At 29.5% G+C, this 16306-nt stretch overlaps 2 protein-coding genes across 2 annotated transcripts; one reads left to right on the top strand and one right to left on the bottom strand.

Moving 5' to 3' along the window:
- The first annotated feature begins 1093 nt into the window (after nt 1–1093).
- LOC108335482 (transcription factor MYB117) lies at nt 1094–3438 on the top strand. Its single transcript, XM_017571503.2, has 3 exons — nt 1094–1805; nt 1985–2521; nt 2816–3438. Exons 1-3 carry the CDS (start codon nt 1292–1294, stop codon nt 3130–3132), a joined length of 1368 nt encoding a protein of 455 aa, XP_017426992.1. The 5' UTR covers nt 1094–1291; the 3' UTR covers nt 3133–3438.
- A 9643-nt stretch (nt 3439–13081) lies between these two features.
- On the bottom strand, nt 13082–13790 carry LOC108335591 (probable calcium-binding protein CML46). The gene has a single exon (XM_017571620.2). It carries the CDS (start codon nt 13777–13779, stop codon nt 13225–13227), a length of 555 nt encoding a protein of 184 aa, XP_017427109.1. The 5' UTR covers nt 13780–13790; the 3' UTR covers nt 13082–13224.
- Nucleotides 13791–16306: the final 2516 nt, after the last annotated feature.

Here is a 16306-nt window from a genome sequence, read left to right as displayed (position 1 = left end):
TTCACTCTCATTAATATTTATTTTCTAAACTTGGATCAAACTTTAATAATTAAGATTGTTTTTCTATTTATAACTGGTATTGATTTGAGTTAAATATGATTTTTAAACTTAAATGTGGAATAGAAATTAATTTTTATTCTAAATTTTTATATAATTTAAATTTTATAAATAAATTATGATGAATCTAAATGCGTTATAAATTTTTTATAAGTTAAATGCTTTTTCATATATGACTTTTTATATAATATTTGAGTTGATTTTATGTCATTTAATATGTTTTAATTTAAATTTGAATTTGAATTATCATTTAATTAAAAAGAAATTTAATATTTTTGAATTAAAAAGCTATATTTGTTTAGTTTTAGAATTTAAAATTTAAAATTTAATAAAATTTGATATGAAAACGAATTTTAATTTTATGTTCAAATTTAAAAATTATAAACATATTTAAGCTAATAATTATCTTGCTATTAATTTCAACGGCCACTTATGAAAGAGAGTTAGAAATAAACTATTTGTATCGTTTGAGATAAAAATAAATTATTATTTATATTCTAGGTAGTGAATTTTATTGTATATGTTATTTAGATAAACTAATGAAATTTCATTCTATTGAATATAACAAGGTTAAAAAGTTTTTGTGAATAATGTTGAGGGACGTTGATAAAAGTTTCCAACGTTTAATTTTCAACAATTTTTTGAATAAAATTATTTTCAAAATATATTGTTTGTTAAAATTACTACATCACAATTTTATATTGTTATAATGATGTATTGCGTGATAATGAAAAGCTTTTTAACTCAAGTAAAACTAATTTTTACTTGCAAGAGAAATTTATTTTACTTTCTATTTCCATTTTATAAATAAGTCTATTCAGACCATTAGTTTTTCTTTGTTCGTATCTGTAAAATAACTATAAATACAATTTATCTTTCGAAGTTCACTTTCTGCCGGCCCACGTCCCAAAAATGTACTAATGGTAAAACAAATAATAATAAATAAATAAAAACAAATGATCTTTTCAAGTTTTGCACATCTTAGAAATGCGTGAAATTTTCACATTTGGTGAAAAAAAAACACTTGAGACTTTACACTAGTGGTGATATCCAAGTCCCTTTGCCTCGCTGAAAAATCTTTTCCGCTTCAACTTCCTCATGCTACACTGTTTCCAGCATAACACAAAAACATTGTTGGTCGCATGAGCGCTGAGGAATGGTAACAGTTGCAAACCCAACATCATCAACAACAAGAACAACAAACATTTGCGTCAAGAAATTATGAAATGAAGTCATGGCCAGCAGCAAGTGTTGCATGATCTCTTCACAACAAAACCAGAATGCCCCCACATGTTACCCTTTTCCATCTTCTCCTTCAATGGGAATGGTCTGTGCAGACATGATGGGGTCTCTCTCTCTTGCTACTGTTTCAAATGCTCTTTCATCTCAAGAAAGCTTTGGTTATGGCCATCATCATGGTCATGCTTCTGGGCTGGAAAATGGAAGGAGCACAAGCTGGAGTTTTCCCTTCATGAGGGAGTTCCTCTCCTCAAACTTTGAAGACTGTAGTGATGTTGGGGCTGGGGAGAGTAACAGTAATGAGAAAACAAACAACAATGGCAAGTTTAGTGAAGAAAGTAACCCTAACGAGAACCTTCTCAGTGGCAAAGAGGTAGATAGTGGACACTCTAAACTTTGTGCAAGAGGGCATTGGAGGCCTGCAGAAGATTCCAAGCTCAAGGAGCTCGTGGCTCTTTATGGCCCTCAGAATTGGAACCTCATAGCTGAAAAGCTAGAAGGAAGATCAGGTGTGGAAGAAAACAATTCCAAAGTGCAAAATGATAGTCAATTAACACAAGTTATATTATTTCTCTCATGTTGTGGGTGTATTGTATGAAAGAGAGGAACATACGTTGTTGGCATTTTCTTGTCTTTTGTCAAATTCCCTTCATTTCCTTTGATGTGATTTGTTTTGTATTTGAATTAGGGAAGAGCTGTAGGCTGAGGTGGTTCAACCAGTTAGATCCAAGGATCAATAGAAGAGCTTTCAGTGAAGAGGAGGAAGAGAGGCTAATGCAGGCACATAGAATTTATGGCAACAAATGGGCCATGATTGCTAGGCTTTTCCCTGGGAGAACAGATAATGCAGTGAAGAATCACTGGCATGTTATAATGGCCAGGAAGTACAGGGAACAGTCCAGTGCCTACAGGAGGAGGAGAATGAGTCAATCTGTTTACAAAAGGGTGGAGCAAAATCCAACCTTTTGCAGCAGGGACAATGCCTCAACCACGGAACAAGAACCATCGCCTTCTTATTGTCTCAATCTCCTCCACAACGGAGTAGGAGTCACAAATAACCTGGCTAGTTTCCCATCCTTCCATGGAGTAGGTTCTGGTGAGGTTGTTGATTTTGGCTTAAATGCTTCTCTACAAAACATGAATGGTGTGAGAGAAGCAATGTCAAACACCCTACAAGTTGGCTTGCGTGCTCAAGCTCAACAAGCACCATTTGATTTCTTCTCCGGTGAATCCTTTCTCTCCTTCGTTGTTCCCTCTAATTAAAACCATCTTGTTCCTTTAAACAGCTGCTATGCAGGTCTTTCACATTCTTGCTGCATCATCCAAGTTTCGTTAATTACCAAGCTTTAGCTTGCTCTTAAATTTTCTCTTTTGTTCCAAACAAGTTTAATCAAACAATGTTTTGTTTTCATAATTTCATCAACCTTTTGGGTATGTAAAATTGACTAATGCAAGTAAAACTTTTCCCACAGACTTCAATGCTATTAACTGACTTTTTCCAGTGGGTTGGGTTTGCAAGGTGGTGGAAGCAATGACATGACGGGAGAGTCTAACGGGCAGATCAGAAGCTGGGAGAGGAGCAATGAATCTGTTCAATCTGGTTTATACCCTCATTATCCCCAACAATATTTGAGGGCAATGCAACAGCTAGAGAACAACACACGCAACAATTTTTACAGTTTCTTGAATTCCTCATCGGCATCAGCAAGCACAGGGAAGGAAGCATCATCATCATCAGCATGTGTTGCAGGAATGAGAGATAAAGTGGTGAATAGTGACCCCCCAGATGGTGTTCCACCCCCATTTTTTGACTTCCTTGGAGTAGGAGCCACATGATCAGATGATCCAAAAGCTGCAAACTTCCCCGGAAGTTCCTCAATATAGATGTGGTCCAACATAACTGAGAAGCCATTCGAGGCAAATAGAAAGGAATAGTTGCTTGAGTTTGGTGCACTGTGTAACCTTGCGTCACTACCTCTGTGGTGATGGTGATATCACCCGTCTCTATTGTGATTTCCTTTCTTTCTCACACATATGGGGGACCCTTCTGCAAACTATTTCAAAATAATCATATCATAATTTAATTCCATTACTATTATCTTCCTCTAGTTATTAAGTTCCATATCTTCATTTTTTCCTTTTCATGTGGGATATCGAATAATAATGTGTTAGACATTCGTTGTTTCTCGTAATGCATGGCTAATCCGTTAGGAATGTCAAATGTGTGAGCGTGATGATGCTAATGAAAACGTGTTAGAAAGAGTAATGTTTGGATAGGACAGGAATTGGCATGGTCATGTTTTATGATCTTAGGTTGTTTTTTGGTAAATGTGCTTTTCGAAGAAAGGGTTGGATTTGGTTGTGGCTGCAACATCATAGAGTTATGGAGGAGAATGGTCCAAGTCCAAGAAGAAAAAGAAGATGGAAGTGTTGAGAACATCACTTTCTGATGGGCCTAGAATGCATTTAGTGAGGCACAAATTCTGCAACTGGATTCATAAGAGCATTCATTGTGGGGATCTGTTCAATAACCCTCTCATCACCAGAAACTGTGAGAATTCATGCCACTAGTATGTCTCATTTTTTATTTTTTATTTTTTCATATAAACACTTAAATCTGTTGTTTCTGGAGGGGTATTAATGTTAAAAATATTAATTATATCTAACACTTAAAATCTGTAATATGGATGTTTATAAAGTGTAATAAATTGTGTCATGCAACCCAGGTTGTTAAAAATGTAGTGAAGTTATAGGTACTAAAACATTTATTGTTAAACATATTCTGAAAGTGATACTATTATAAAAATAATTTTCTTAAATTAATCTTTACCTATTTTAATATGAATATTTAAACTATAACTAACTAAATATAGTAACATTTTCTAATAAGAAGAATATAAATAAGATATCGGGATGCTAAACTAAAAATAGGTTGCATAGTTTAATGACTACAACAGTGGGAATCTTCTAACATACAAGAAAAATATATTTAAATAAACGTTCGTCGAATATATATGGATTTTTAAGATAATAAAAATCATTATTTTATTGAATAGATAAATTTAAAAGCTATTTTTATAACTTAGGACGACTAACATTAGAACCTTAAAAATAGAGTTTAAAGAGTCTATAGTATGTTAAAATCATAGTTTGGGGAAATTTTGCAGTTTTGACAACTGTCTTTGGGGCATTTAGGACTTAGTTTATGTTTTATTTTGCTAAAATCTAACGATAATCGTTTAGTAGTAAGCGTATGGAAGTAAGCGTCTGATAGTGAGCATATGAGTGGTATGAGTGGTAAGTGTCTGGTAGTAAACATTTGGTGGTAAGCGTCTGGTGGTACGAGTTGTCTGACACTAACTAAGTTGTTAGAGAATCTTGAATTTGGGGTTCTCAACATTATTTTTGGATGTTCTTTAGATTGTTTTGGGGGTTTTAGACCCTCTCCAAGCTGTGGGGAGGGTTTCCAAGTTGTTTTCCCTACTTAGTGAGTGTATTTAGTTACTGTGAAAAAAAAGTTGTGTTATTGTGGTTGTTGTGTCCAAAATACTATAAATGATTTTATACTTGAAATCATTTGAGTAAGTGATGATAATGATGATTGTTATGGGGTGATTAATTGAGATATTTATGTGTGTAATTATGATGTAATTCCATATAACTCTTTGGGAAATCCTTGTTGGAAGTTTCAAGTAGTATATGTATTATTGTAGAAGCTCAGTCTTTGGGGTTATCCTTACACTCTAATGGTCATTCATTCTTAATTAGAGAGGGGTGACGCATGTGGTGAGAGTAGCAGGAGATCTTAGTCTAGGGGCTTTACCTTGGCCTAAGGCATTGATTAATGGACTAACCTATGTGATATCTTGGGGTAGACAAGTTGTTTTACCAATACAAGTGCACAATTCGCTATAGCTCGACAATAACGCATGTATCTTGATTTTGAGTATAAATGTATGATAGGTGTTGTGCTTAATTTGAAATGAAAATAAGATATGTTACCTTGTGAATGCTATGTTTTATATTTTTTATATTAACTTACTCTTCTTGTTTTGTGGTTTTTTTTTTTGTATGTTTGGATGATCACCTAATTGATGAAAAATAGAAGTAGATGATGTTTCTATGGAACAGACACTAGCGGAAGTCGTGCGGATGTATAGATTGTTTAGTCTAGATCTTTTCTTTTGGTAGCTTTAGAAACCCAAATTTGCAAATGGTTTTGGATTAAAAATTTGTATATAAAGTTTGACTTATAGTTATATTTAAATAACTCTAATGATACTTTATAATTTTTTTATTTTAATTATTCTATTTTATTGTACTTGTGATATTTCTTAAATATTTCTTAAATAGTATATTATACTATTTAAATGAGACGTTACTGCTAGGTTCAAATCTTATATATATATTTTAAATAATATCTGAACTCATCTCCAAAAATAGTAACTAAGATTTTAATTATTTTAAATTTAGATTCTAATATAATATATAAGTACTTTAAGTGACTAACTTTTAACTTTAGAGATCATTATTAATTCAATCTCCATAACAGATTTTTCTTGTAATATAATATTTTAAATTTGAAGTACGTAGCTGTGTTAAATATTAAATTTTCCTTAAGTAAAATATTTACTTTAATGGAGCAAATGTGCGCGGTAGTTAAATATACTACATAATTATTAGTTCTTAATTATATATCACTATAATAATTTTTTTTTGTAAATAATGACTAAGTTTTGTGACTAAAATATAATGATTAGTTTAGATACTAATTTATAAACTAAAAGTTATTGATAATTAAAATAGTTTTTATTAGGTTAAACCTCTTCAGAGGTTCTTATTTATGTGAGGTTTTTTCAGTTTGATCTCCGTCTTTTAAGTTTTGTCAATTTGGTCCTTTATATTGAAAAATTGACTCAATTAGACCCCTGCCGTTAAATCAACTTAACGGGATTAACTTTTTGATGAGTTGTGAGGGTGACGTGGACAATTTTTGGGACATGGCACTCACAAACCCTTATACGTGGTTTTTTTTTTTAATGAAAACATGACATTTTCTGAAACATTTTAACCATGTCCTTTCGGTCCGATTCTATACGGGTTGAGGGTGACGGCAAAGGTGATTGCGATGGTACCAACGACAGGTCTGTGTGGTTTGATGATGAAGGTAACGTGAAGGTGACGACGAAGGCACCGACATCAGGTGTGAGGGGTTTAATACCAACTCTGCCACCCAAGTTGTTCCCATCTACTGCATCAATAACTACCCCTTCAACCAAATGACTCAAATTTCCATCTATCACTTCATGAACCGGACCCAGTATCTCACCTCTTTCTTCGCTTTTGTTTTGATCCATCGACAATTAGTTCACTCCCAAACAATGCCATTGTACAAACCCCACCTAAAAATGGTCTCTTTATTAATTACAAAGGATGAACAATGTGATCAAATGGATGGTGGAAAATGCATATCTTCCAATGACCCACTTCTTGATTCTAGCAGATGTTTTAAGAAATAATCAATTTAAAATAGAGGAAACTAAGGGTGTCACCTCTGACATGGATAACCTCACTCTCCAAGAAAACACAGCCCCCAAAATAGCCGCAAAACGATGGGTTTTACCTCCAAACATTAAATTCCACAAACAAATTCAACTCCGATATGTTTCAAACAGACCCACGCCAACCTGCGTGGCTTTCTTCATAGATTAGTTGAAGAAAAAAAATGACTTTTTTAAAGTGGGAAATAAAATAGGAGCAGGGTTAAGTGAAGAAAGGAACTGGAAAAAATACAGTGAGAGAAGGAATTTTCAGTGCAATTGAATTATTAGAATAATTGGGCAAGTGGACGAAACAAAGGAAACAGAGGTTGTGGCGATGGAGGGAAGTCTGAATGCCGCTCCGACGATGGCGATGAAGGCAAGTTAACGTGGAGGTCGGTGGAAAAATCAGAGTCGTGCTTCGACGATACAACAAGACATGGGCCATCGACGTGAATTTGGAGGATGGTGCGCGAGCCGTTTTGATGAAGCATCCTGAATGTTTAGATCGTCCAATTTTAATCCCAATTCAATTCAATGAACCCTAATTTTAAAATGTTTCAGAAAAACCCTAATTTTAAAAATGTTTGTTTAAGAAAATGCCACGTACAAAGGTTTCATTAAAAAAAACCACGTGTAAGTGTAAGGTTTGTGAGTGCCACGTCCCAAAAACTGTCCACGTCAACCTCACAGCTCATCAACAAGTTAACCCCGTTAAGTTGATTTAACGGTAGGGGTCTAATTGAGTCAATTTTTCAATATAAAGGACCAAATTGGCAAAACTTAAAAGACGGGGATCAAACTGGGAAAACCCCACATAAATAGGAACCTCCGAAGGGGTTTAACCTTTTTATTATAAATAAAAAATTATAATTGATTTCTATGTTGTAACTAAAACAATTTTTATTATAAATGTTATCTAAATTAGTCATTAACCATAACTATGAAGATTTTGGATACTAAAAAATTAGTCTCTAAATTGGTTTTTAAACAAATTTTAAACAATTAAAATTTTTCATTATTTAATAATTTTTTGAAATATATATATATATATATATATATATATATTTTTATTGTAAGATTCCATTTTTAATAACACAGTAGTACTTAAATAAGACATTTAAGGATTAATAGTAAAAACACATACAATCCGTATTATATATTATACTAGTACTATTATCCCAAAAATAAAACATATATGGAATCCAAAACTATACATAACATATATTAGTATCTTCTATCAACTCATATTTTCAATGAATTCAAACATATGGATCCTCATCCTCTAAAGATGTTTGTTTCAGTTTATAGGGTTGAGGTTAAGTCTTCTTTCGAAAATATCCTCCAAGTTCCAAACTAAGGTCAAGGTTTTGTCTTCGATCATCTCTACCGCTCGGTTGAACCGGGTGTTATCTACAAAAAGTACTTTGATGCTAAAGTCAGTGTTTGTCTGAATACTCTGACAATAAATGCGTAAGAAAAGTAACCAACTACCTATATATCAAACCTGTATTAATTATAGATTTTGGGATGGACTTTTGTTTAGTGCTGACTTAATCATGACCTAAACAGTAATGGACCGACTTAGTGTTAACATAGTTATTCTCATTGCTAATCTTGTATGTGGTTCGACTGATCGATCGACCAGTCGTTTCGCATTGGATCGAGAGGTATGTTGACTGCTCGATCCGTGGCTGACTAGGGTGTCACACTGTACAGTGTCCCTAAACATTTATCTTTCTCTACTAAAAAAAAATTGATCATTACAAAAAGAAGAAAAACCAAAACACAACAAAACTACCAAAGACAAAAGGGTAAACTATTTTACAAAAGGAACATTGTACACCAATAATCATATCATAATATGGCATAATACAGTTCAAATAGATCTCACACCATATATCATGCATCAAATGACTTTTCTAGACTTAATTATTTGGATACATGCATTGCAAATGAGTTTCATCCTATTACACACAATGTTAATCTTTTTCCCGTCATAAGAACCCTAGAACCTTTCTTAGACTAAGACCTTCATCTACTCTTACCACATAACTCATTATTCTCTACATGAGTCTAAATGGTGAGTAGAGTGTCCGAATAATCTCCATTTTTATCCTTACTTAGATGCATACCCTAAAGAATTATATCAAATCTACCTTGATATTGAACATACCATGCTCATACGATACATGCATTTTCATACAAATTTTAAATTATCACACCATGTCATGCATATGTTTATTACTTACATCCAAACTCGTCACATATTGTTTAATTCAATTGAAACATTAATAATACATAATTTATTTTCTAATACTTTAGCATAATATTCACTTACAAGATTTTCATTAAATACATCGAAACGATAAATAATATTACTCTAACCTCAAGTTTCCAATCAAATATTCCAATAGTCAAACTAAAGATTCATATGTCTAAGACCATTTGTCAAAATTTTAGTTTGATCAACAATTAATGAAGAAAGAATATCAATTTTTCCTAAACAACTCAATGCTGAAAATAGATTGGTTCCCGATGCTCTAACCCTTTATAAGACACTACTTTAAGAGCATCCGATAGTCTAAAAATGGTGCTTTAGGCTAAATTCAAAATCTTGTTTATCATTTATTTAACACATTCTATTATTATAATAATATGTACTTATATTTGCAAAATTAAAAAAAAATTGGTATATAATAAATACTCCTTCAGTTTCTTTTCAGTTGTCAATTTTATCTGCTATTTTTTAAAATTTAAGATAATATATAGTTTAATTATACTCCTAATTTATATGAACAAAAGGAAATTAGTTATGATGATAGAGAAATAAAATCTCATGGCACGTAAATGTCAAATAAGAGAATTATAATAGATACAATAGATAGCTCAACCAATACTACATAAATTTTATTATATTCAAATAAAAATTTTAAAATTATTAAAAAAAAATATTATTCTTTCATTTTATGTTTCATTTAAAGATTTTTGTGCTTATTAATTTAATTAAATAAGTAATGAGAGTATTATAGTTGTGTGAGTGGTTAAGAGTTAGGAGGGTCCTTGGAATAAAGACATTATGATAACATTTATGGAAAAAAAAAATGAGGAGGGAAGAAGGTGTACTAAATAATGAGAAACAACCTTAATAGTAGTGTTTCTATTAAAATGAAAGAAGTGAGAAAGTGAGGAAAAAGAATTGGAGAGTAGTTGAATGGCTTTTTCTTCATGCACTTCCAACACCTTAGCAGTTGCAAGAGGTTGACCTTCATCGTCTCTGAAAATGACACCCTTTGTCTATTCATTTTCATTTGCTTTCATCCATTTTTCCTCCTTATCCCACTTTCCAACTATATTTTCACTACTTTCTCATAATATATCAAACCTAAACTTTATATTATTTAAATTAAATCTAATTTGACTTCATTTTCATATAGGTTGAATTGTCTTTGTTGTTTTGATTTGTTTTGGTTTTAATATTTTTTTAGTTTAATTAAGTCTTATTTTGTATTAAATTAATTCAACTTAATTATTTTATTATATTTGTTTAAAAAGTGTTTAATTGACATTAATATCTTTTTTTTAAATAACACCTGTTAGTTCATAGTATTTTTGTTTATCTTTTTAATTTTTTTTTAAAATTCATGTAAGTGTTAAGGTGTGTCTTGGCAGTATCATTACCATGTATAAATATTAATGTCACATAACAGTGTTAGACTTTATATTTAAGTTTTGATTCAACTGAGTTTTAATTATTTTTTTTATATTAGACAATGTTATTGCTTTCAAAATGATATCAAATGAGTTAAACCAAATTATATCTTATATATCCATGTTAAAATAATATTTTAAAATTTATACTTCAAATCACTTCACCTAAATATTAAACTTAATTTTAATTTTTAAATTAAATTAAAAAATACTTATTTTAAACTTGAAATTTGTTTAAAATTTTAATGAAAATATGCGCGAACCAACTCAACTATAGAAAAACTTAAACAAAATATTAAAAATATAAAAATAAAGTTTTTATTGTAATTTTTAAATCTTAATATTTGAAGAAATTAAAAAATATATTTTTCTTTGTTAGTTCATTTATAATTTAATTCTTCTAACAAAAATACACAATATTTATAAAGATCTATAAAATGCTATTTTAAGATTGGTAGTAGTTTAAAAATATTGAAACTCAATTAATTTAAAATTAAATAATTTTAATATGAATAATTTAGTTATAAATGAATTTTATTATTTTAAAATACACCATCTTTAAAAATCATTTTTCTATATTTCTTTCAATTTTTCCTAGGAATTATTCTCCTGTGTTTCGGACATGTAGCATTATCATTACGACACTAATTTGATATGAAAAAAAATTAAAAATTAAAATATTAAAAAAATTATACAAATTGACATGTATGGTTTATAAAGATAGTCGTAACTTCAATTTAACAACATTTATATAAATCTAAGAAAAGGAACAAATTTGAATTTATTTAAAACAAAATAAGACTTAAAAATTAATAAAAAGTTATTAAGACTAAAACAAATGAAAAAAACAAAAATTAAGAACAAATTATGAATTAAACCTTTTATAATAAGGTAGTGTGCACATGTTCTATATAGGACACAAACTAATAAAATAATGAAAAATTGTTAAGATACTTGAACCTGATAAATGTTTGCACTACTACCAACTTATCTGTAGTAGATAAACTTTTATCTTCTTCCATTATGCAGTCTAACTGTTTGACTGAATGCTTGAGCAGGTCGTCTACTGCACATGATTTAAGGCTAATCATTATACCACTCTTTTCTTAGTCAAAATTTATTCAAGATTTTTGGCAGATTTCACATTTTTTTAATCATTTTTTTATTTCATAATATTCAATATATTTTAATTGATGATTTTCCTTATACGGAAAAGGACATAACTGGTATTTCAAAGATTATGGGGGTGCTGCAATAAAGAAAAGATGGAGGTGCAGCAACAAATGGCTGGGACAAAGTTTTTTCATTTTTTTGGGTCTGTTTAAGGAAAGGGGTGCCTGAAAAACTTGTTGGGTCTAATAATTTGGGCTTTAAAGAAAGCCCAAGGAACTTCATAATTGACACTAGCATTGTACTAAAGGTACTTCTCTATACACCACTAAGTTTTCTCTCTGCACATCCAAATTATCTCTTAATGTTTAAACTACATTCTGATAAGGGTAATTGTTTTTCTCTCCCATAATTACCTCATAACCTACCACTCTATTTTTCTTAGTCTTACAATTCCTTTCATTAGATTTCAAAATCCAATTTAAAAAATAACTAAACTTTTTATTTAAAAAATCATCAGATTTTGAAATTTAATTAAAAAATTTATCAAATTTTGAAATTTAGTTTAGAAACTTACAAGATTTTGAAAAAAAATCATCCAAACTCACTTAATTTTGAAACATTTATTATTATTATTATTATTATTTATTACTATTATCATTATTTAATATAAGTTAATTATTATAATTTAATCTAATATTTTAATATATTTTTATATATGTTAATATTTTATTATTTTAAAATATAATTTATTAAACTAAAACACATTTTAAAAAATTAAAAACAAAAAATATTCAAAAATAGAAATAAAAACAATGAAGTGTCAGGTTTGAAAATAATTATTGGATTTTAAAAAACTTTAATAAGATGAGAATCGGATTTTGAAAGCTGGAAAAAGTTTGAATTTTGAAATCTAGATAAATTGAATATTAGATTTCAAAATCACAAGAATTTAAGGTTGGATTTTGAAATTAGTTAAATAGTTTAACTGAATTTTGAAATTTGATTTTGAAATTCGGTTATTTTTTAATTGGATTTCGAAATGTGATAATTTATTTAATCAGATTTTGTTATTTGATAACTTATTTAATTTGATTTCGAAATTTATTAACTACATTAATGGAATTTCGAAATTTGTAACTTAATTTGAAAAAGTTTTTTAATCCAATTTTAAAATTTAGTAATTTATTGAACTGGATTTCGAAGGATACATAGTTAAGAAAAAGTGGGTGTAGGTGGATGAGGAAATTATGAGAGATAAAAAAATTTAGCCTTATTAAAAGGGTAGTCTAAATAATAAGAGAAAGTTTGGAAACGTAGTGAAAAGAGTCGGAAATGCAGGAAGAAGCTGGTATTAATACTACTTACTCAAAAGAATGCAAACAATTGATTAACATGGGATGATGTTAGATTATAAGTAACGATGATTGATGAAACCAGATTTATAATTAAAATCATAGAAAGTACATGAGATTATTAATTTATTGTAAATTACAAAAATTAAGATAAATAGAGTTAAGTAAAAACATTTAACAAATCTCAACTCAACACACACCCAGCAAAAGATTCACCCGAAACTCTGTTCCATAATTCTGGCAAACTCAGTTCTATCAACGAGTTCATCACCATTTTTGTCAACTGCATTGATCATTTTCTGACACTCCATCAAATCTTTGACTAACCCCAGAGAGGACAACACACTTTGCAACTCTCTTGCTTCTATAAACCCATCTTTGTTTTCGTCAAACACATCAAAGGCTGCTTCTACCTCCGACAAGGTAACGTCTTCATCAAACAATTCCTCAATTTCTTCGACAGCACATTCCTCAATCCCATCACATTCACATTCAACAATCATTCCTAGTTTTTCCATCACCAAAACCACGTCTTCTTTGCACACTCTAAGCCCTCTCTCAATGTACTCCAACCCCTGCTTCACACCTTCACAACTTGACTCAGCTCTACTATTCATCCATGTCTTCCATTTTTGACCGACATAGCTAAACACAAGCTTGAAGAAAACCAAGAATGACAACAAACCCTTTGCTCTAACATTCCACGTTAAGATTCCATGACATAAAGCCAGAAAAAATAAGGTTGTATTACCATGTTTGTTCTCCATGTTGGTGATATCTAAAATAGTATTGAGGATGTAGCTGTTCTAAGATCCAATGTCTAATTTATAGACAATATATAATGCATACTTTTTCTGAGCTTCAAGCATAAGCGTCAACCCTTCAACGTGATACAGGGGGAAAGCTGTCTAATGACACAACATTGCTTCAAGATTTCCAGGAAGAAAGAAAGCGTTTGGTACAAAACATTTTATGGTTAGTGTACTGAAGAAGTAAACTTTTCTATCACATTGAATTTCTGTAAAATTTACAAAAGGATATAAAACAAGAACTCACGAATGCGATAGGTGGAAAAATCGTTGAAATTTCTTAATGATTCATGAAAACGTGTAATCTTAAAGTATGAAAAAAAACGCTTTAGTTTACGAAGAAAAACGATCACATGCAACGCACGGTCAGCTAAGTTGTTTAAAAAACGCGTTCACAAGGCAATTTCTCCCACAAGTTCTTCCAAGAAAATGGGAATAACTTTTTCCTTATTTGCAAAGAACATGTCTTAGTCACTTCATCGATGTTCGTGTGAATTTTTTTTTAGTTGAATAGAAATTGAAAGGCTTACAAATAATATACTGTAATGAACTTTGTTTTTTTTTTATTATATATTAAAGATGTCTCCTTTCATGGTCCTCCAATAATATTATAATTATAATATTATGCAGATAAATTAAAATGTTAGTGACCATTAGTGACTCTAGGCTTCAACTTTGTATTATTTTCCTGTTAAACAAAATTCGAACTAAAACATATGTAAAACAAAATTGACATGTAAAATTTTTTATTTTTTATCTAGCATAAAATTATGAGAAGGAGAGGATAAAAAACAAAATGGAACAGATGATATCTGTCCTTCTAAGGGAAGGACAAGTTTGAGTCAAGATTTGCTCTATAAGTTAACTATTATAGCCATCCATGTTTATGGTTTTCACAAAAATAAATAGCTTTTCCCTAAAACTATTTTAGAAAATTAAAATCAATGTAAAAAAATAGAAGTAGAAAGCTGTTTCTTTTCTGAACTTTATCAGTACTTTTAAAAGCTAACATGAAAATAGAAAAAGTTTATCAAATGACGATGTTTAAATATAAAAAAGGTCAAGGTTAAAAAAAAACTCGTGATAAGATAATAACATAATAATATGCATATATAATATATATACATACACACACACACACACACACACACATATATATATATATATATATATATATATATATATATATATATATATATATATATATATATATATATATATATATATATATATATATATATATTAAATAATGTTAAAATATAATATAAATTATGTTTAAATGAAAATTTTCATTAAAATTACATATCTTTTAAAACAATGGATTTTTTTTATAATTTGAAAATTATTAAAATAAATAAATTATTTTATTTTATTTATATGACTATTTTTATATTATAAAAAAATAACAGATTTCAAAGTTATAATTAACCTCTTAAAAATTTTAAATGATTATTATTTGATTTTGCATTCTAATAAATATTATAATTTAAATGTATGTTTCAAAAAAATTATGAATATAAATACATATATAACATCTTAAATAAAAATTTATGATACATATTATCATATACATTACTATTAATAATAATATAAATACTTTTTTTATATGATTACTTTTTCTTAAAATTAGATAAGTTTTATAAAAAGAATATTGCGATGTAAATATTTTTTTAAAAATATATTTGAAACTGTTTTTATATTTTTATTATATATATATATATATATATATATAATAAATATATATATATATATATATATATAATTTTGCAAATCTTTATTAGGAAATTTTAATTTAACAAAGAGATTATTTTCAACTTGTTTGGAATCACCAAATAACTTCTCTCCAGGAAAGAGAGATTGAGATTTACTTTGAAAAGAAGATATGAAGTACCTGAAAAACACTAAAAGGGGATTGAACAATGTTAATAAAAAAATTTCGCAACCTAACACGCTATCAAGCTTGAAAATTTTCTTTTAAATGCTTAGACGCTCAACTTGATAAATATTGAAAAATAATAGTTGTTTTTATCGTGTTATTCAAAAGATATACTGCAACGTTTTGCAAGAACTTCCTTTATGAAAAGTAATTGTTTAGCATGGAAGATTCTTGTATATGTAAATAAAGCACAACTACAGATTTTTGTAAGAGGATCGTTTAAATAAGAGAAGAAATAATTGCACAAGTATTTTTATACTGGTTCACTGCAATTAAGCTACGTCCAATCTCCTTCGCAGAGGGTTCCACTATAATCTTTACAAGATTACAACTGAGTATGCTCATCACTCCTAGTTTGAGTATTTGCACCACTCCTGGTACTAGACTACCGCGCCTAGATTTCCCTTGAGTATTTGCATCACTCCTAGTACTAGACTACCACACCTAGATTTCCTTTGAGTATTCAAACCACTCCTGGTACTAGACTACACGCCTAGATTCCTCAACTAAAAGTAAGTTCACTTGTAAGTGTTTTGATTCTCTTCAAAA

This window comes from Vigna angularis, chromosome 10 (genome assembly GCF_016808095.1).
Source record: "Vigna angularis cultivar LongXiaoDou No.4 chromosome 10, ASM1680809v1, whole genome shotgun sequence".
NCBI classification, from domain to species: Eukaryota; Viridiplantae; Streptophyta; class Magnoliopsida; order Fabales; family Fabaceae; genus Vigna; species Vigna angularis.
Note: the sequence above shows the minus strand (reverse complement) of the source record. Positions and strands in the feature narration are given on the sequence as shown.

Bases quoted from the DNA above. Each gene is read 5' to 3' on its own strand.
- LOC108335482 (XM_017571503.2), top strand. From the start codon at position 1,292: ATGGCCAGCAGCAAGTGTTGCATGATCTCTTCACAACAAAACCAGAAT. The intron at 1,806-1,984 runs GTGTGGAAGAAA...TATTTGAATTAG, and splicing joins AAAGCTAGAAGGAAGATCAG to GGAAGAGCTGTAGGCTGAGG. The intron at 2,522-2,815 runs GTGAATCCTTTC...TGGGTTTGCAAG, and splicing joins ACCATTTGATTTCTTCTCCG to GTGGTGGAAGCAATGACATG.
- LOC108335591 (XM_017571620.2), bottom strand. From the start codon at position 13,779: ATGGAGAACAAACATGGTAATACAACCTTATTTTTTCTGGCTTTATGT.